Genomic DNA, 21,827 nt, shown 5'->3' on the forward strand with positions numbered 1-21,827 from the left:
ATCAATAAATCCATCAATGTTTGTATCTCACCTTGTATGTATGTACTTTACCTGAATAAACATTTTGATTCTGATTTTGATTTTTGATTTTGATATTTGGTCCCGCCCCTCAGCTGTCCATCAATTGGTGTACAAGCTCCTGAACCTGTATCATGAACCTGAACCTTATATTCTTATATAACATCATTGTTATATAAGAACATAAGAATTAAGGTAACTGCAGAAGGCCTATTGGCCTATACGAGGCTGTTCCTATTTACCGTGATGAGTTTTTCAAGCTGGATTTTAATATTTAACAGTTTTGGCATGTACAGCTTCGGCACGTTTCCTATCACCTAATACATAAGAACATATGACTAAAGATAGCTGCAGAAAGCCTATTATGGCCCATACGAGGCATCTCCTATTTATAACCACGCAATATCCCACCCACATACATGTCAAATTCAAAATTAAAATTTTTATTCGGGAAAAGTACATACATAGATGATGTGTTACAAACATAATGTTGGATTTATAGAGCTAGTGCATACAATACCTAAAGCCACTAATACGCATAGCGTATTGTTCAGCCCACGCTTTAAACAATTAACGGACCCCACCTCCACTTTACGCGGTAAATGGTTCTACAAATCCACAATCCTGTTACCGAACCAGTAAACACCTGGACATCATGATTCAGGCAGGACTTTCTCCAGTGGACATCTGGCATCATGATTCAGGCAGGATTCTTTCCATTGGACATTAAACATCCGGATTCTGGCAGGACTCTCTCCAGTGGAGATTCAACATCCTGATTCAACCATGACTCTCCAGTGGGTATCCAACATCCTGATTCTGGCAGGACTCTCTCCAGTGGATATCCAACATCCTGATACAGGCAGGACTTTCTCCAGTGGATATCCAACATCCTGATTCAACCAGGACTTTCTTCAGTGGATATTGAACATCCTGAATCAGGCAGGACACTCTCCAGTGGATATCCAACATCCTGGTTCATGCAGGACTCACTCTAGTGGATATCCAACATCCTGGTTGAGGCAGGACTCACTCTAGTGGATATCCAACATCCTGGTTGAGGCAGGACTCACTCTAGTGGATATCCAACATCCTGGTTGAGGCAGGACTCACTCTAGTGGATATCCAACATCCTGATGACATTGTAGACAGAAATTTTCTACACAGTGATTGTAGGCTGTTATAGGCTTGAAGATATAAAAAAGTATCTACATAAATGATGAAGAAAGAAATTCATAATTTTTTAATATCCAATTATTATCAGGCTCATTATAATTATTATTACTTGCTCATTAACTCATTTTTCTAAATAATATGTTGAGAAAACATGATGATATGTTTGATATTTGAATTGGCTGTATCTCGGTAAATATATGTGTAAAAGCCTTAATATTGCAAATTAGCAAAGAAAGAGTTAACAGAAAGAAACGTCCAGAGGTGCGGTAATTCTAATAGTAGCATTTTGAAAACGATTCTATGGCTAGTTTTGATTTTGAGTTTTGCGAAAAATGACGATTTCGCCGAGGTGGCGATTTTAAAATAATTAGGGCAAATTCCTCATAGTGGACATCATGATTCAGGCAGGACTTTCTCCAGTGGACATCTGGCATCATGATTCAGGCAGGATTCTTTCCATTGGACATTAAACATCCGGATTCTGGCAGGACTCTCTCCAGTGGATATCCAACATCCTGATTCAACCAGGACTTTCTACAGTGGATATCCAATATCCTGATTCTGGCAGGGCTCTCTCCAGTGGACATGCAACATCCTGATTCAACCAGGACTTTCTACAGTGGATATCCAATATCCTGATTCTGGCAGGGCTCTCTCCAGTGGACATGCAACATCCTGTTTCAGGCAGGACTCTCTCCAGTGGACGTCCAACATATTGATTCAGGCAGGACTCTCTCCAGTGGATACCGAATATCCTGATTCAACCAGAATTCTATCCATTGGATATCCAACACAAATGAGGAGTAAAGGGTTCAAGCTTAAGAAGCCACAATGGTGGACCAAAAACAGGAGACGCCTTTTTCACCCACGAGATTATAAACCCATGGAACCGCCTACCCGCCGAAGCCGTAAACGCCAAAACTCTGTTGGATTTTGAAATACAGCTGGAAAAGATTATCAGGGCAAATGGGGGGACCATTGACAACCCGCCGGCTTACCTGTCCTCATCGAAGTCACTCGTGACCCTCAGGTAAATTTAAATAATTTAATTTTAATTATCAGGGTATAGCGCCAAGCCATTACGACTATATGGCACATGGAAGGGGTCAGGATAAGGATTTGGGATGGGACGGAGGGTAAGGAATGGTGCCCCACTACTTGTGGACGGTCGGGGATTGAACGCCGACCTGCATGAAGCGAGACCGTCGCTCTACCGTCAAGTCAAAGTAGCTGGTCTTTTTCTTTTTTAGTCCGGTGGGAGGTTTGGACAGCTGGGAATATATCTTACTCATAGTGCCTGTGGTTGGGGTTTGTGGCTAGTCAGCCTGGGGAGTGTCTTGAGTAAGTCGCTAAGGAGTTACTTAAGAGGTTGTCCACCATCAGTTTAAACAACAATTTGTATACAGCAATGGTAGCTGTGTTAGGTTGGATGTCATCCTCTGTATATGTCGATGACGTGGGGTCAGCCTCGGGGATGGGTTGGTTTACTCTTGACAGGATTTTAGTTACCGGCTCCAGCGTCATCGTGGGACGTGGTACGCACACCTCTAGTTTATTCAGATTCAGATTCAGATGTTTATTCAGGTAAGGTATATACATACAAGTGATGTTACATTAATGGATTTATATATAGATAGAGCTAGTACATACAATGCCTAAAGCCACTATTACGCAATGCGTTTCGGGCAAGAAAACATTAATATCTAGAACTTAATACTAATTGAGCATAAAGAATAAAAGATGTTGAGAACAAATACAAATAAAGATAAAAAAAAGGGGGAACATGACTGAAAAAGCAGCACAAATACAATAGGTTGACAAACAGTGTTGATTAAAAAAAAAAAAGAAAATAACAGACATGGGTTGACAATAGAGGAGTGAGGTAGATTACAGGGAATTTATTAGGTAGTGTTTAGTTTTTATCTTAAACTGGTTGAGAGAGGTACAGTCTTTAACATGGTTGGGAAGGTCATTCCACATTCTGGGCCCCTTGATTTGCAGAGCATTTCTAGTTTGATTAAGACGTACTCTAGGAATATCAAAACTGTATTTATTTCTGGTGTGGTGCTCATGGGTTCTGTTACAACCTTCTATGAAGCTTTTAAGATCAGGATTGGCATTATAGTTTAGCGTTTTATATATGTATAATACACATGAGAGAATGTGCAGTGACTTAATATCTAACATATTAAGAGATTTGAGTAGGGGTACCGAGTGATGTCTGGGGCCAGAGTTGGATATTGTTCTAATAGCGGCTTTGTGTTGGGTAAATAGAGGACGTAAGTGATTTTGGGTAGTAGAACCCCAAGCACAAATACCATAGTTGAGATAAGGATAGATAAGGGAGTAATAGAGAGTCACCAGGGCAGGGCGTGGAACATAATATCTGATCTTAGAAAGAATGCCCACAGTTTTTGAAACTTTTTTTGATATATTTAGAATGTGTCCCTGGAAATTCAGCTTGTGGTCAATGAGAATGCCAAGGAATTTGCCATCTAATTTGTTACAAATTTGGGTATTGTTTATTTTGAGATTTATAAGACTAGAGGATTTATTGCCAAACAGAATATAGAAGGTTTTGTCAATGTTAAGGGTGAGTTTGTTGGCAGTTAGCCAAAGATGGACTTTATTTAGCTCAGTATTTACTGTGGCATTTAGAGCAAGAGGGTCAGGACTGGAGTAAATGAAGGTTGTGTCGTCAGCAAATAGAATTGGTTTGAGGTGTTGGGAGGCATTTGGAAGGTCATTAATGTAGATGAGAAAGAGGAGAGGGCCAAGTATGCTGCCCTGAGGAACACCAATGTTGATGGGTAGGGTGGGAGAAATTGTATTATTCACAGAAACATATTGGAGCCTGTCAGTAAGGTAGGACTCGAGGTATTGTAGGGAGTGTCCTCTGACTCCATAATGATGTAATTTAAGAAGAAGGTTATGGTGGTTGACAGTATCAAAAGCTTTACGCAGGTCCACAAATAACCCAACAGGGAACTCCTTTTTATCAAGAGCTGTATGAATCGAGTTAAGCATACTAATAAGTGCATCGTTAGTGCTTTTTTTGGGTCTGAAGCCATATTGGCAAGGGCTAAGTATATTGAGTTTGGCTAGATATGAGTAAAGCTGCTTGTATATAAGTTTTTCAAAATTTTTTGACAAGTTTGGCAGGATTGATATAGGTCTGTAGTTGTTAACATCTGTGGGGTCACCACATTTGTGGACAGGCGTTACTCTCGCTTTTTTTAGAATATCTGGAAAGGTTTGGAGTTCAAGTGACTTGTTGAAGAGCAAAGCAATAGCAGGGGCTAAAGATCTGGAGGCTTTTTTGTAAATTAAAGTTGGTATCTCCTCAAGGGCACCAGACTTGGTTTTAAGGGAAAGGATTATCTCATTGACGTCAGTGGAGTTAATAGGCTTTAGGTACAGAGACTGTGGATAGTTACCTGAAAGATAGTCCTTAATGTCAGTACTGGAAGATGGAATATCATTTGCAAGGGATGAACCAATGGAAGAGAAGAACCTATTAAACTCAATAGCAGAATCAGAGGCTGAAAGCTGACCATCGTTATTAGACAGGAGAGTCGGTTTGTTATTTAAAGATTTCTTTGATCCCAATATTTGTGAAATTGTGCTCCAAGTTTGTTTAATGTTGCTCTTTATTTGAGTAAATTTATCTTCGTAGTAATTAGTTTTGGCTCGTCTAATTATCTTAGATAGCAATAATGAGTAATTCTTTGAGAATTCTTTGGAGACAATTCCTAACCTATACTTCTTCTCAAGGTCGTGTTTTTTGTTAATGGATTTCAGTATTCCCTTTGTAAGCCAAGGATTGTTAAGCCTTTTGTTTGTGACTTGTTTTGTAAGCCTAGGACAGTGGGTGTTATAAAGGCTAAGAGTTGTTTGTAGAAAGGATTGCACTGCTAGGTTGATGTCCCCTATGTTACCTAACTCGGACTCCCAGTTGACATTATCAGCAGCAGTTATAAAATTGTTTATAGCAGTTTCATTGTGCAGCCTAAAGCTTAACTCCCTTGTTTCTAGAGGTGGTTTGCTAATGTTAGTTAAGAGAAATGTGGGGTAGTGGTCTGTAGTGCTATCGGTGATAATACCTGAAGTAAGCGGAGAGGTTATGTTGGTCCAGATGTGATCTAGAGTCGTGGCAGTGCTATCAGTGATTCTAGTAGGTCTAGTGATTAAGGGTATGAGGAGGCAGGAATTCATACAGTTGAGGAAGCTAACAGCAGTAGGGTGTTCTGGCTCGCAGAGGTCAATATTAAAGTCCCCTGCGATAATTAGGTGGTTTTTGTTCAGTCTGTTATCAAGTATTAGATTTCTAAGGTTTGAGTTGAATCCAGACACATCAGGGTTGGGAATTCTATAGACTGCACCCACAGACAGGACAGACTCGGCACCCTTGACTCTGAAGCTGGCGAAGATATACTCCCCATAGCAGTCTCTAGTTCTAATTTCTTTTAAGCATGTTAGTTCTTGGTGGTAGTAAAGAGCAGTGCCACCACCTCTCTGAAGTTGACGACAGTTGTGAATTGCTGAGTAGTTAGGCATGTTAAAGAGTTGAGTAGTATCCTCTTTCAACCATGTTTCAGTAAGTATAATAAAAGAGAATTTGTTGCCAATAGTTTCAATCAAGGCACTAACATCATCGAAGTGTTTACCTAGGGAGGAAGCTGTTAATCCAAACCCTATTGGGGGAAAGTAGTGGGTTTCAACGTTAGTGGCTCTCAGGAAAATTCAGGTTTGCAAACTAGGAGAACTTATCCTACCATGGTTGAGCTGTTCTTATGGTGATATTGAAGCTCCATGGGGCCTGGTCTCTAGTTGAAGCCCCATGGGGCCTGGATGGTCTCTAGTTTACCTCTGGATAATGGTGGCCCTTTGCCTCTAATCTGTTTGCCTTACTGTCCAGGAAAACTTCCCCTGGATCCTCCTCCCCGAGGCTCGGGCAATTCAGTGAGTCTCGGGGCGGTTTGCAGAGGCTCAGGTTGGATCACAGAGGCTTGGGGCAGTTCACCGAGGCTCAGGGCAGTTCGATGAGGCTTTGAGCGGTTCGCTGAGGCTTGGTGTGGTTTGCAGAGGCTCGGGGCGGTTTTGCCAAGGCTTCGAAATTCTTTAAACAAAAAAAATATGACATGGTTTTTCATGGCTTCCAAGTGGTGGCTGGAAACAAATACAGTATTTAATTTTTGATAATTCACTAATAGATAATTTATATTTTATGTTTCAGATTCAGAGAAGCAAATTGCTAAAGTAATGGTTGGACATCTGATCTATGTCCCAGGATGATTAGGGAAGGAAGGCAGAAAGAACGCTGTTTTACATTCACACCGGAGTATGAACTTGGATAGAAAACTCACCTATGGAGGGGTATGGAGAATTTAATTGGATATGAGGTCCTGCAGACTGCCTCAAGCAACAGCCTTCTAGATCGAGTAATCATAAGATTAGCCAGGCCATGCTTTGAAGAACTCCCAGAACCCACTCCAGGTTATACTTCAGGTATGAATGTTTACATTTAACATTTTGTATTACATTTTGCAATATCTGGTTGCTTTCAGGTATGAATTACAAACCTGTAAGATGTTTCATTATAACCTATAAGACATTATAGGTTATGAATAGTGGTACTGTAATAATATATTTTTTGTTATAGAATGTACTAGAAATAATTTAAATTGGTTTTTATTGTATATACAGTACAGTACTCTTTATGTTAACTGCATCATGCTGATATAAACAATTTTGTTTACCTTTGCAAAAACCTTTTACATTTTCTCTGGATTATTAAGTTACATATTCAACATTACTACATTAACTGTAGTACTCGCCTAGTTGTGCTTGCGGGGGTTGAGCTCTGGCTCTTTGGTCCTGAAATTGATTTATAGATTCCATAGCAATTTACGATTCATGTTTTCAAATTATAGATGCATGAATATATTTTTTGCAAGAGTTTAAATGAAGTAAAAAGCACTGCAATAGTTTAATTATCTTGTTTGTATATTTCCAATACCAGTATAACCATCAACATCATTACATTCCCTCTCCTTCACTGTCTTCCCTCTCCTTCACCGTCTTCCCTCTCCCTCACCATCTTCCCTCTCCCTCACCATCTTCCCTCTCCCTCACCGTCTTCCCTCTCCCTCACCGTCTTCCCTCTCCTTCACCGTCTTCCCTCTCCTTCACTGTCTTCCCTCTCCCTCACTGTCTTCCCTCTCCTTCACCGTCTTCCCTCTCCTTCACCGTCTTCCCTCTCCCTCACCATCTTCCCTCTCCCTCACCGTCTTCCCTCTCCCTCACCGTCTTCCCTCTCCCTCACCGTCTTCCCTCTCCTTCACCGTCTTCCCTCTCCTTCACCGTCTTCCCTCTCCCTCACCGTCTTCCCTCTCCCTCACCGTCTTCCCTCTCCCTCGCCGTCTTCCCTCTCCCTCGCCGTCTTCCCTCTCCCTCACCGTCTTCCCTCTCCCTCACCGTCTTCCCTCTCCCTCACCGTCTTCCCTCTCCCTCACCGTCTTCCCTCTCCCTCACCGTCTTCCCTCTCCCTCACCGTCTTCCCTCTCCTTCACCGTCTTCCCTCTCCTTCACCGTCTTCCCTCTCCTTCACTGTCTTCCCTCACCGTCTTCCCTCTCCCTCACCGTCTTCCCTCTCCCTCACCATCTTCCCTCTCCTTCACCATCTTCCCTCCCTTGGTCTAAATTACTCTTTACAATTTTTATTGCTGAAACCATTTTCAGTACACACTGTATTTAATTATCATAAAGCACAATATACAATGTGTATGTATGTACTGTATGTGTATATTATATATATTATATATATATAATATTACATAATGTTTAGTGGAACACTTCACCATTTTCCCCTTCATTACCGAAACCATGTTCAATATATTCTGTCTTCATTTGAGTAATTAAAAAAAAGGCTTCTTCTATAGTACACTATGTAATAATGAACAGTGGAAGCTGTGCATATGTTTATATAAACACTGCTGGGTCTGGCTAGTAACTAGTAAGTAACTAGCTAGTAACTTTGCCACTTGGACGGCAAAGAATGCTTATTAGTTTTTATTAAAGTTAAGTATGAAAGATCATGACATGGAAATAGTAAGTGCATTTGTTAGCCTAGTGGGTGTGGGGATGGGCCAGGCGGGTGTGTTTGGGGAGCCCTTAATGTGGGCGGTTGATGGGGGTGGGGTGGTGGAGGACAGGCAATTAGAGGTGGTTGTGGAAGAGTGAAAGGTTGGGCTATGAGGTGGCAGCCAGGTCTGGGATGAGGAAGTAATTAACAAAAGTACCAAGCCAGGAAGGGTATTTAGCACCATCAAATGTGCAGAATAATCATAGGGCGCTAAATATCACTAAGGATGCCAATATGAGAACAGAAACGCATAAAGCGAAAGATATCAAAAGTATCCGATTCACCAAGAATTCTATCGAGGGACAGTCGGAAAGCGAGGCACACGAGTGTCCTGGAAGTCAGGACATTCAACAAGGATATGCATGACCGCAAGAGGGACAATGCAGTTTGGACAATAAGGAGCAGGGCGGCACTCCCCTAAGTGCCCGTGAGTTCAGTGTGTATGGTCAATACGCAACCTCGCCAGAGCCGTTTCCCACCGTCGGTTACGGTGGTAGGAGGAAGGGCATTGGGACACCCTACTCTTAAGAGCACACAGTTTGTTACCAGTAACAGAAGACCAACAACCTTGCCATCGAGCAAGAATGGAGGAATGAATAACTGGGTAAAAGTCGGAATAAGAAATTCCTTTATGGGAGATGGGACAAGGGCGGTTAGCTTCCTTAACGGCAGTGTTCGCATGCTCATTTAAAGACACCACTATGGCTGGGAACCCAGTAGAACGGCCACTGTTGAATCTCGACTACTACCGGATGGACTGGATTAAAGGACTCCAGAGCCATGAGGGCACTGTGAGAGTCAACAACCACAAAGGAGGATTGACAGCGAGAAAGCAGTTGACGAAGAGCATAGAGAATAGCATAAAGTTCTGCCACGAAGATGCTAGTCTCTGGAGGCAGGCGACACATATAGGTGATGTCAGGAAAAGCAACAGAGTAGCCTACACCGTCCGCAGACTTAATGAGAATGGTGGGGAAAGGCAGACAGCCTGCTTGCTATGTAACTCATACTCTGATTCCCATTTCCAAACTTTCCCTTTACCTGTGCCTCTCCATTTTCTTTTCTCTTACCTTCCCCCTGCCCCAAAAAAAGGGGATGGGAGCTGGCGGAGGGGGTATGGGGTGCGTGTGGCAGGCAAAAGTTGTGCAAGGCTGTGTGGTGGGAAAGATGCATTCCGGCAGGTGATGGGGGACTTAAACCACCTGGGCTTCTCCAGAAATTGATGTTACATTACATTCAACGCTGGGTTTATAAGTGAATGAAAAATTTGAGGAATGTAAGATAAACAAATATTCTATGAAAGAAGAACATACAATGTTTATTCAGTAACAGGTTACAAACTGTGGGTAATGTAGCCTTTAAACAGGGCGCAGTATCAGTACTATCAGGTTTGGTAAGCATGCCACGGTACACACTTCCACTGTGGCAGTGAGTAGCCTAGCATGCCTCCACTGCGCTAGTGAGCAAGGGCAGGGCCGCGCCGCCCCCGCTGCCACGCTGCCCTGCTGCTTGTGGCACTCCAGTGATGATGACCTTTTAGGGTGGTAGTAGCTGTGAAATGGAAATAATCAGAACATCAGTAGTGAAGCAAGCAGCTAGCTCACCTGCATAAATACTTGCCACTGGTGACAGGTGACAACAGCAGGGCAAGATTTGCCAGCAAACAAGCATTCTACTCTTCAGTCTGACTGTTATTCCACTACAACCACCATCACTTGCCCACCACACTTCCCTTTACTTTGCTGGCAAGTACCAACACTGTAATGGGCCTGTAGACTGATGTAGATCGCCAGTGACCATGTAAGGTGGCTACAGGAGACATACTAAAGCTGGGTGGGCGGATCATCCCTGGCGGGGGCGAGCGCAGGGAACCAAACAGTTTCATTCACACTGTCAACATTCGAATGTCTTATAGAAAGACAATATAACCACTTATAAGAAACATTAATAATACTTTGGATCATAGGTGTTCCATGGAGCATTAGTCTTGGCAAGATTACTACATTCTTCTGGGTGTAAGGCATTGGCAGAACAAACCTACACCGAAGTTAGACTACACTGCCACCCACATCACATACCGTATTGATTCACACATTATTCACCTATTTCAGGCACCTGGTGCATTACAGCCCACACGCAGGAACAGATTGTGTAACTAACGGAGCATGGGTTCTATTGTGCACATCTATCAAATTTTGCCTCGTTAAAGCCTGGATGGAGATGGCAGAATTGTTACAAAGTTACTATACCAGCCACAATGAGGCACAATATCACATTACCTGGCCAATGAATTAGTTCACATTTAACTGGAGATGTAACATTACATGTTTAGTAATCCATGGATTTTCTTTTCTCGTAAAATGTCTCTCGTAAAATGTCTAAGTTTTTTAAAGAATAATTATAATTTGTTTCTTCTATCACAAATTAATAACAGACATTGTTTTGCAATACAAACATAATATGACTTATTGTTCAAGCAAACCAACTTACGAATCCACACATTAAGCATATCCTCATTAATAATTTAAATAAATGTGATGCAAGTCTTAAATTGTCCATCTTCCAACTTCAAATTAATCATAAATTATAACTAATATGCAAGTAATTATCAGGATGTGCTAATATGGCTGTAAAGCAATGTACAGTTGTAAGATATTTTTCACTTCGGTTCATTCACAAAGAAATCTGAATAAGGCTTTCGTATAACTTAGGTTTTTCCTAGATACAGTATTGCTTTTCCAGAATTTTTGAACAACTACCAACACCATCCAGGTACAAAGTATAGTAATTTAAGATATAACTGGATATGCATTGTTCTGAAACCCATCACATTCTTGAAAATGGCAGAATGTATACTTGTATATATGTCATGAGTTTCATTTCTGCAATAACCCATGCTCTTAAACAGTGCTTGTGTTTTATTTCAGGGTGTCGGTTGCAGTGCCACCAAACGCCTGGCCTGGGAGGCAGTGCCATCTATACCTTAGGATGAGTTGCTCTGCCAACCACATCCAGGCACTGAGATGACAGTGCTCCATAACAGATGGACCTCACCCACTGCCGCCACCACCACTATTACAACTGCCTTCTGGCTTAAGTTATAAAGTCCCCTCGTACATATACACATATGCAATGGAACTGAAAACTCAATTATTCATACACACCATACATCTTATAATATTATAATGTAATGTAGCTTTAGGAGAAACTTTGAGAGAGTGACCTTCCTCATCCCCCACAAAAAAATATATATATATCTTCTGATTCCTCAACAACTGAACTGTGCACTTGTTCAAGCGGTAACTAACAATTTATAAACAAAAAACTAAGAGTTACCAATAAAGTTCTGAATATGAAATTGCCACATATTAGCAATATTGAAGGGTATTATTTTTAACAGCGATAAAACACACACACACACAAACACACAGTGAGGGGCCAGAGATAACAAAACCTAAAAAATTGGAATATAGAAAGATCTAATCCACATGCATACCAGCACTACAAACTTGTACAAAACTACACAGCAGTGAGAAGAGATTACCTATTAACGATTTTGAATTCTTATTCTCCCGCAAGCCTGGCCTATGGCCAGCCTTCCCTGATGATTGCCTGGTCTGTGAAGCTTTTTGAGAATAGCAGTACTGTAAAACTAGCCTATAAATTCGTAAGCAAACTGCATGGAAAAGTTAAAATCCAGAGATTAAGAAATGGAAACAGATTCCGAGAGACTAAAATCAATTGGTTGAAACCCTAAATGAACAGTTCAAAGTGTGTTTATACAAAACAAGGTTTTGTTTTAGAGAACCATTCACACACACTGAACTTCAATAGAGCATGACCTATGAGACAAGGTAGAGAAACTGTTCAAAGAGTTTGGCAGTTGGGCCAGGTGTAGTTTCACCTTGGGGTCTAAAAGAATGTGCACTTGAGCTAAGTATTCCACTGCAAGTTATTTTTCAAGCATGGACATATGGAAAAGGGGAAACATGGGTCCAGTCTTCAAAAATGGTAACAGAAGACTAAATGAGTGGTTTCTAACCCACCAGTTAGCTTTAAACTATAGACCTATATCATTGACAAGTGTGGTAGTTAAATCATTAAAGAAAGTAATTGAAACCAACCAAATAGGTAGAATACTCATAGAAATATATGACATAATAACAGACAGGCAGTATGACTTTCAAACTGGAAGGTTCTGTGTAATTAATTTACTTAGTTTTTATGATTGTCACAGAAATCTTACAGGAAAGAGTTGACAGTATCTATCTGAACCTAATAAAAAGTATTTGATAGAATCCCACACAAGAAGTTATTCTGGAAGCGAAGAACACGGGAGGGATGACAGGCAGACTGCTGATATAGATGAAAAATTAGGAATGTACCCAAAATGAGAAACATCACTAGCAGAGTACTGCAAGCCTTTATAGCTGGTACTGTTCATTATCTATATATATGTGATCTACCAGATGGGATTCAGTTTTATGAATTAGTTCACAGATGATGCTAAGCTACTAGAAAGAATACAAGTCCTAGCAAAAAATATGTGAAAAGGGCAACACATGATAGATGGAATTAAATGCAGATAAGTGCCATGTTACAGTGTGCTACAGTATGAAATACAGCATGGAATAAGGGAAGACAAACCACACTCAATCTTCAAATTATGTGAAAAAGATGCTAAAGCCTTCTGAATGAGAGATCTGGGAGTGGTTCTGAATATTTCTTTGTGAAAGAAGCCTATGCAACAATTGTAAATTTCAGAAGCACTTGAACTTAACGATGGAGAAATACTAGAGGTATTGTTCATGACATTCAGGAGCTACGGCGAGACCAAAATTAGAATACAATATGCACAGCATTTTGTGTCGTGTCCATATTTCAAGCAGCACATTAAATTTGAAATGGTGCAAAGTCAGATACCAAAAATTTGCAGACCTAAAAAAACAATGGTTATGAAGAAAAACTGGAGACATTAAACATGCCAAAAGCTAATAAATTGGAGACATGATCACAACATACAAAATGGCAGGAATTTATGAAGTTTCAAATAAGGAAATTTTTAAACCCACATCATAAAAAATAAGAGGTCACAAACTTGAGCTAAATAAAAAAAAAGGTAATGAAAAAATGTCAAAGTTCTCTTTTGAGGGGAAAATTATGGGAAGTGGGAACAATTTAATAGAAAAGAAGTGGATGTAGTTTCCAAGAGTCATACAACACAGGGAAGACGGGACATCATGAATGTAGCGCTGTTCCTGTAACTATACTTAGGTAATTACATACATTGCATCATGGAATGATGCTTGCAACTAAAGAAATGTATTAAATAGAAAAAAGTTTGAAGTATGCAACAGACTGGGTGCTAGAAGTAAGAAATAAGAGCTACAGGGAAAATAATAAATGCTCTAAACATGTTTAAATTGTATGCAAACAAGTAAAAGGATATGATAAAGTTTCTATAAGGATTGAGAAAAGAAAGACTTTTAAGACAAATAAGTGGAACTAGATGTGTCATAATTGTAAACTACTGTACAGAAATAACAGAATTATTATTTACCTATATTATAGTGGAAGGCTACCTCCTTCCACAGCTATATTATAAGCTGCAGAAGGAGGAAGTGTATGCTAAAACAAAGCTATATTTGAAACTTTACAATTTATAATGGGCCACCATGCAACACGTCCTCTTACAAATTACGTAGCTTTTTGCTCGTATGCGCTATGACTGAAAAATGCAGTACTGGTAATTTGAAAATGAAAAATAGTTTAAAATACAGTAATTTTTTGTTTTTTTTTTCCAAAACAGCAACTTAAGGGTCCTCTGGTAGGCTAGGAGGGCAGGAAGTTCTCCTAAGGTTGCTTCAAAATGTCATGAAAACTGTTTATTGAAAGTGTTCTCATCTAATAGCTTAAGCCAGAGGACTCAAAACAGAAATCGGGACAGTACGTCACGTTCGTGAGCCGATTTCATTTTCAATTACTGTACCTCCTTTTTTAGACCGAGTGTGCATACGAGTGAAAAGCGACGTAATTTGTAAGAGGGCGGGGTTGTACCATGAGCCTAGCACTACCTGTAACTACCACTGGGTATCAACATGTGCAAACATTTTATATGTACTGAGACCGAACAAATAACTGGTTGTGTCCGGAGTATTTTGTTGTTCTTATGAATATGTTTACTATAGTTCTTTGTGTGGGTGTTGAAAGTGGGTGTCTGGAGTGGGTGTTGGTGTTTAGAATGGGTGTGGATATCTGGAGTTGGTGTCGGTGTCTAGAGTAGGTGTAGGTTTTTATTTACTTATTTATTTATATACAAGAAGGTACATTGGGTTTGTGAGAATACCCAGTACATAACATTTGTGTTCTTACATTCTTGCAAGGCCACTAACATGCATAGCATTTCTCGCAGGTGATTAATTTAACTGATAAAAGTAAACACAACAACAGGTACATTCTAGCAGAATTTGAGTTCAACATAATAACTACAATATAAATTGATACTATTGAATATACCAGTGAAGTTGCATGTCTTATGTACAAGAATTGGGTGAGTTGGTAGCACAAGGTAGAAAACTGAGGATGAAATTAGATATTTTTTGGTTTTACTTTTGAATAAAACATAGGTTGGACAATTTTTTAATTCATTAGGGAGTGAGTTCCATAGACTAGATAATTATATTTGTATGGAGTGTTTGCACAGATTAAGTCTGACTCTATGGATATCAAAGAGAGATTTACTTCTGGTGTAGTGTTCATGGCTTCTTTTTCATCAAAGAAGAGTTTCAGATCAGGATTAGCATTTAGGAATAAGGTTTTGTACATGTAAATAGCACAATAGACTGTGTAGAGTGAGTGATGTTCACCATGTTTAGGAATATAAACAGAGCAGGCTGTGTTTATAGTTCTGATAGTTATATGTTTGGTGATGAGAGGACAGTGTGTGCTGTAGATGCTTAGAGTTTTTAAGAGGAAGATGTTGGTTAATGAATTTATAGTCGGTGTATTATTGAATTCAGATTACCAGTTTATATTGTGAAGTGCATTTTGGGATTGCCTATTGTTGCTTTGCTGTGTAGTCTGAATGCTATTTCTTGGTATCCGGTAGTGTTATGTCCATGCTTGCTACAAGGAAGGTAGGATAGTGATCAGTTGTTTTGTCAGTGATTATTCCAGTGGCAAGGGAAACTGTTCTGTTAGTCCATGTGTGATCCAAGGTAATGGCGGATGTTTGAGTGATTCAGGTGGGCTTGGTGATCGTGGTGATTGGCATACAGAGAGTTCATGCTATTAAGGAAGTACTGTAGTTAACTTGGTGGCTATTTTGTTGTAAAGGTCAATGTTGAAGTCACCTCCTAAGATGCTGTGATTTTTGTTGAGTTTGTTGTTTATGACTAGATTCCTCAGATTATCTGAGAATGCAGTTGTATTAGTACAGTATTGGGAAATCTATAAACAGCTCTTAAATTAAAATTTTGAAATAGCTCTATTTAAATCACTTAAATAGAGGATTTAAGAGATTTAATCGAGACTTGAGAAAAGGTGTATTCACAATAGTTGTCTCTATCACTAATGACACTTGTGCAAGTGAAGATATCTTGATAATAGATAGCTGTACATCCCTTTTTTTTTTATCTGGCCTGCAGTTGTGAATGGCTTTATATCCAGCTAAGTTGTATAGTTGGGTATGGTCTAGCCATGTTTGTTTTAATTACAGTACATAAAAAGTAATTGCAGTAAAATACTAAATCTAGGCACAATTACAGTAAAAATTAAAATTATCAAAATAAAGTACAGTAATATAAATTAAAAATGAAACTAAACTGATATCTAATATTATTGAGCAAATATATATATCCCGAGCTTATTACTGACATAAGTGGAAATAGATAAGTGTTAATACAAAATAAAGAGCTAGAGAGATTAAAATGCAGCTAGATTACGTATGCAATATGAACTGTGTGTACTCGCCTAGTTGTGCTTGTGGGGGTTGAGCTTTGGCTCTTTGACCCCGCCTCTCAACTGTCAATCAACTGGTGTACAGGTTTCTGAGCCTAATGGGCTCTTTCATATCTACATTTGAAACTACAGTATGTATGGAATCTACTTTGTATCTAATGCATTCAATTTGTTAACTCCTATGACAGTGAAAAGGTTCTTTCTAACATCCCTGTGACTCATTTGGGTACACAGTTTCTACCTTTGTCCCCTTGTGCATGTTCTGTCCATGCTAAACAGTTTGTCTTTGTGTGGGTATTGATTTATGGGTATGGGTATTGGCATATAGGCATGTGGGTGTGGGTACTGGTATGCAAGTGTGGGTATTGGCACGTGGATGTGGGTTCTGGCATGAGAGTGCGGGTATTGGCATGCGAGTGTGGGGTATCGAGACGGGAATGTGGGTATTGGTATGCGAGTGTGGGTACTGGCATGTGAATGTGGGTACTGGCATGTGGATGTGGATATTGGCATGCGAGCGAGGGTATTGGCATGCGAGTGTCGGTATTGGCATTTGGATGTGGGTACTGGTATGCGAGTGTCAATATTGGCATATGGATGTGGGTATTGGTTTGTGGGTGTTGGCATGTATGGGTAATTACCTAAGTGTAGTTACAGGATAAGAGCTACACTTGCGGTGTCTCGTCTTCCCAGTACTCTTTGTCGTATGTCAGGTGTCAGGGTTTGTGTACGTTTGTAATTACCTAAGTGTAGTTACAGGACGAGAGCTACGCTCGTGGTGTCCCATCTTCCCAGTACTCTTTGTCATATAACGCTTTAAAATTACTAACAATTTTGACCACCACCATCTCACCTAACTTGTTCCAACCATCTACCACTCTTTTTGCAAAAGTTAATTTTCTTATATTCCTTTGGCAGCTTTGTTTACTTAGTTTAAATTTATGACCTCTTATTCTTGAAGTACCAAGTCTCAGGAATTCTTCCCTATCAATTTTATAGATTCCTGTTACTATTTTGTACGTAGTGATCATATCGCCTCTTTTTCTTCTATCATATAGTTTGGCATTTTTAATGCCTCTAACCTCTCCTCGTAGCTCTTGTCCTTCAGTTCTGGGAGCCACTTAGTGGCATGTCTTTGCACCTTTTCCAGTTTGTTGTTATGCTGCTTCAGATACGGGCACCATACAATTGCTGCATATTCCAGCTTTGGTCTAACACAAATCATGAACAATTTCTTTAGTATTTCTCCATCCACGTATTTAAAAGGTAGGAAGTGAGTAGTGTTGCTGGGAGAGTGGCAGGTCTTAGAGCCAGAGCTCAACCCCTGCAAGCACAACTAGGTAAGTACATCCTCTGTGAACTACAGAGATGGACATGAATGATATGGGTCCATAGGCTCACACTGACCCTAGCGGGGGAAGGGGTCAGGGAGGGTTGGGTAATGGTAGGAGGGTCAGAGAGTTGGTGCTGGAGTTGCTTTCTTGTCACCAGTTGTAAATAACAGAACATGTTTTGTATTTTGAACTGCATGTAAATATTTAAAATAAAATAAAATGTGTTTTGACACAATTTATGGCATGTGATGTTACATCATTCTGCCGCAGGTGTTAACTCTCATATGGGGTAAGTTGGAGAAGGGAAAAGTGACAGCGTTGAACAGGAAGGAGACATGCGATTATCATCTCTTCAGTTCGAGTGTGCAGCCTGTCCATCCTGTCAGCCTGTCTGGCATGTCTAACCTGACAGTTTGTCTAGCATCACAGCCTGTCTTGCCTGACAGCCTGTCTTGCCTGACAACCTGTCTTACCTGACAGTTTATCTAGCCTGATTGCCTGTCTAGCTTGACAGTCTGCCCATCCTGACAGTCTATTTAGCCTGACAGCTTGCTAGCCTGTCTAGCCAGACCACCTGTCTAGCCTGAAGCTTCTAGTTTGTCTAGCCTGACAGCAATTATAACCTGAGTTTGTCTACATTCTGTCTAGCCTGATGACATACCCTCAGATGTTTAAGTACTTGTACCATTCCACACTCCACTTTAATGCACATCTTTATTCACACAAACCTAAAACGGATAACAGGTATATCCAATTAAGAGGTGTGTTGGAAAGCATGTGGTTGTCTGTATATACTGTATGTGTATATATATATATTGGTGCACCCTCTTAAGTATGGATCTCACTATAATGGATCCCCCGTAAATAATGCATATATATTTAAAGGTTTTAGTGAGCTTGTATTGTACACTACTACAAATTGTGCAAACCAATGTTTTTTTTTTTACATTTTTTGAGGCATCCAGCCCTACAATAAGGTCACATGTGCCAACTGTGTGTGTGTGTTTCCCTTAAGTGCAAGTGCATCATACCTAATTAATCAAGCGGTTTCACTGGCTTTCCTTGTTGTGTATCATTATTTGTGAGTTGAAGCCATGTAGGGGGGTACATCAGACAAGTATAAGAGAAACTTCCTTATCATGGATAAGGCCAAGTTATTAGTAAAATGTGATCATGGGTAGGAAGGAAGATGGTATTGGTACTAATGCTGTGTGTGTCTGATATAAACAAAAGGCAAAGGAAGCAGATCAAATAGTTTGTGAATAAAATGGAATCACTTGAAATGAGAGAAGCAACATAAAAACACTGAAACCCTTGACTGAGACTTTAGATGGTGATGTTTACCTATGACTTATGCAGCACTCTAGCTGGAGTCTGGCTGTTGGTGGTGAACAGTTACTGTCTTCTGGGAAGGAAGAGCAGGTGGGGAGGGGGGAAGAAGAGCAGGTGAAGGGGGGGGGGGAGGACGAGGAAGAGCAGGTGGGTCGGTAAGGGGGAGGCCTCGTTTACGAGGTGGTTGTTTGCAGCACCACTGAGTGTCACTGTAACCTGCACATATTTCTCCTGACCCAGCCTGTTTCCATTTTATGTGCTTGCTGCCATTCAACATCTTTCCTGCCAAACTGTATTATTTTGCAGAGACTCAGAAATATCATGCCACCATGGCTTCTAAAAATACAGGTGATGAGATGATGTTTGAGCAGAAAGCACAGTTTATGGAAAAGTGAAATCTGATGCCCCTAGGGCGATGGTTTGTAAAAATTCAGAATTAGTGAAGGTTCTCTCTCTCTCTCTCTTTCATTTTGAAGGCCAAGATAAAAATGTTCATGTATTATGCTCAGAGTAAGTGATATATATAAAAGTGGAGGAGGCCTGGTCGACAACCGAGCCGCGGGGACGCTAAGCCCCGGAAGCACCTCAAGGTAACCTCAAGGTAAGGTAGCCTAGCTATACTGTCTGGCTATGGAACACGCAAACAAGATTAAACAAAGAAACCAGTAGCAGGGTGGCTGATCAAGAGCATCAAGCATTTCTATAAGGAAATGAACAGTAGTAAGGAGTGTGTGTATAGTGATGGATGGCTAAGGCACTTTAATTATCGCCATGGTACTAACACGTGAGGGTACACTAAGAGAAGCACTTGGTTGATGAAGGTGCACAGGAGCTACTGTTCAAATTTTAAAAAGCTGCACGAGACAAAGTTTTATCTCCCAAACAGATTTATAATGTTTATGAAAAGCATTTACTGGTGCCAGTTACACATGAGTATGTGTACACGTGTTCACGCGGGTGAAGGCAGAGCTACAGCTGGGTTCATGCTGTTTCATGTGTCATGTGTATTGGCAGTTGAGAGGTGGAACCAAAGAGCGAGAGCTCAACCCCCGCAAGCACAACTAGGCGAGTACCACTAGGTGAGTACAGTTGACTGTAGCCAATTCAGCTGGCATGCATAAATTAAAATGGCTTATGATTTGAAAGTCTCAAGCCAGAGGCATTTAAAGAGGTAAAGTCTCTCCCTGTGGTTTGAAAGTCATTTTGTACCCAAGTTGCATGGCCACAGTGTTGGCTTGTCAGAGAATAGCAAATTGGTGTTATTTCTTGATAACAGCCCATCACATCCAAATGAAGGTGAGGTAATCAATCGCAGTATGTTTGTTACATGCAGGTGACCATATGCTTTCTAGGCACCTCCAGACCCAGGTGGCCTGAAAAACTTGTTGTCCAAAAAAGTTGATCATCATCCTGAAAAATGTTGTTTTACTATGTTCAATGACTCTCATGGCACCAATTAATTTTCTAGTGTTGAGCCAATCTCTGAAAATTATTAAAAGCTCATTCTGAGCAATGTTGAAGGAAATATCAATCATAACCACTTTTCCCCCACCACTATTGGCATATTTAATGAGCAAAATTTCAATTTCAACCTGTCATGTCCTGATATCTTGAACTTTAACTACAGAGTTTTCCTCATATCTCTAATTTTTTCCCATACCTCAGCCTCTAACCTTGTTGTTCAGTGATAATGCCATGACTCCAATTGAATGAAAATGTGTCAAATTCACTGACTTTCTATTTTCTACATAAAAATCATCACAAAAATCATCTCTTCCTTTTTGGGTTTCTTCCTTGTTGATGTTTTACCGACACAATACCTGCATTTGTAATTGAAATACAGTAATGCACAGCTATTCATTATTTGGGGCAATATATCCAAGGATGTCACAAGAATGAATGCTCAATTGCTGGACCACTAAAACAAACCTGGGTGGGGACCCTTGTGCTAGTCACGTGTACAAGAGTTACGTATGCGAGTCCTTGGGTAGTTAAATGGCAAACTGACTATCCTTCCTATTTGCTCCTGCTACTACTCTAGCAACATTTTGTCAGAGAGGCTTTTCTGCCACTGACACTTGGCACCTTATTACAAAATTTATCTGCACCACGAACTCTAAAAACTTTATTGGTAAGTTTATTTGAACTGCTCCAAAATGAGAAAGTGGCATTTGTGGAAAAATTGTTTAGAAAGCATGTGGTCACCTGTACGCATTCAAAACAACTTACTTGATTCAACTCGTGGATCAGGGGAATAAATTACTGTAGAGCCTCAAACACCTGTACATAATTGAGTTTGCGAGACATGCACAAAATGGTTCATTTAAGGAATTCATGTAAACCATTAATACAGTATAATGTCAAAACGAATTGGTCTAATCTCTCCAAATTTTACAACATGGCAAACTTTTGAAGGTTGTGGTGTAAATAAAATCAGTAAGGACAAAAGTTAGACAAGAACTCTACCTATGTCAAGGTAATAAAGTCCCTAAAACTCAATATTGATCACAGACAATCCTGAGGAACAAATAGATGCATAGATCGAGTGTAATAAAGATGCTTCTAATGCACCGAGCTTGTTGTTGTTGAGATGATATATATGGTGACAATAATAATTATTCCAGTGACTGTACAGTAATTTGTATAACTTGCAGGAGGAAGTAAATGAGCACTTTGTATCAATTTTAAAGTTAATGTAGCAAAAAATGCATTTAAGTACTCTTGAGTATGATGAAATTTGTCAGTGTGTACATGAACTTCCCAAAATTTAACAGATAATAAAATTTGTTAACCCTTAGAGAGACTTTTAAGAGGGCTGCCAAGAGAGGTCAAATTGAAGGCTGTAGTGTTTCTCTTGTGTGTAA

At 40.1% G+C, this 21,827-nt stretch overlaps 1 protein-coding gene and 1 long non-coding RNA gene across 19 annotated transcripts in view; one reads left to right on the plus strand and one right to left on the minus strand.

The window, feature by feature from the left end:
- The first annotated feature begins 2,447 nt into the window (after nucleotides 1-2,447).
- On the plus strand, nucleotides 2,448-11,892 carry LOC123774408 (uncharacterized). Its single transcript, XR_006774942.2, has 3 exons — nucleotides 2,448-2,778; nucleotides 6,431-6,702; nucleotides 11,266-11,892. It is a non-coding gene; the product is annotated as an uncharacterized lncRNA (long non-coding RNA).
- Nucleotides 9,631-21,827, minus strand: part of Glut1 (Glucose transporter 1) — a 384,143-nt gene continuing 371,946 nt past the window's right edge. For all 18 annotated transcript variants that reach the window (XR_011223425.1, XR_011223422.1, XR_011223424.1 and 15 more), the window contains one exon: nucleotides 9,631-9,889. Coding sequence is in view for 14 of the 18 variants with exons in the window: in XM_069307832.1 (XP_069163933.1) it covers nucleotides 9,795-9,889 (95 nt within the window). In the remaining 4 variants the exon portion in view is untranslated. The remainder of the gene's footprint in view (nucleotides 9,890-21,827) is intronic.

This window comes from Procambarus clarkii, chromosome 61, assembly GCF_040958095.1.
Source record: "Procambarus clarkii isolate CNS0578487 chromosome 61, FALCON_Pclarkii_2.0, whole genome shotgun sequence".
Lineage (NCBI taxonomy): Eukaryota > Metazoa > Arthropoda > Malacostraca > Decapoda > Cambaridae > Procambarus > Procambarus clarkii.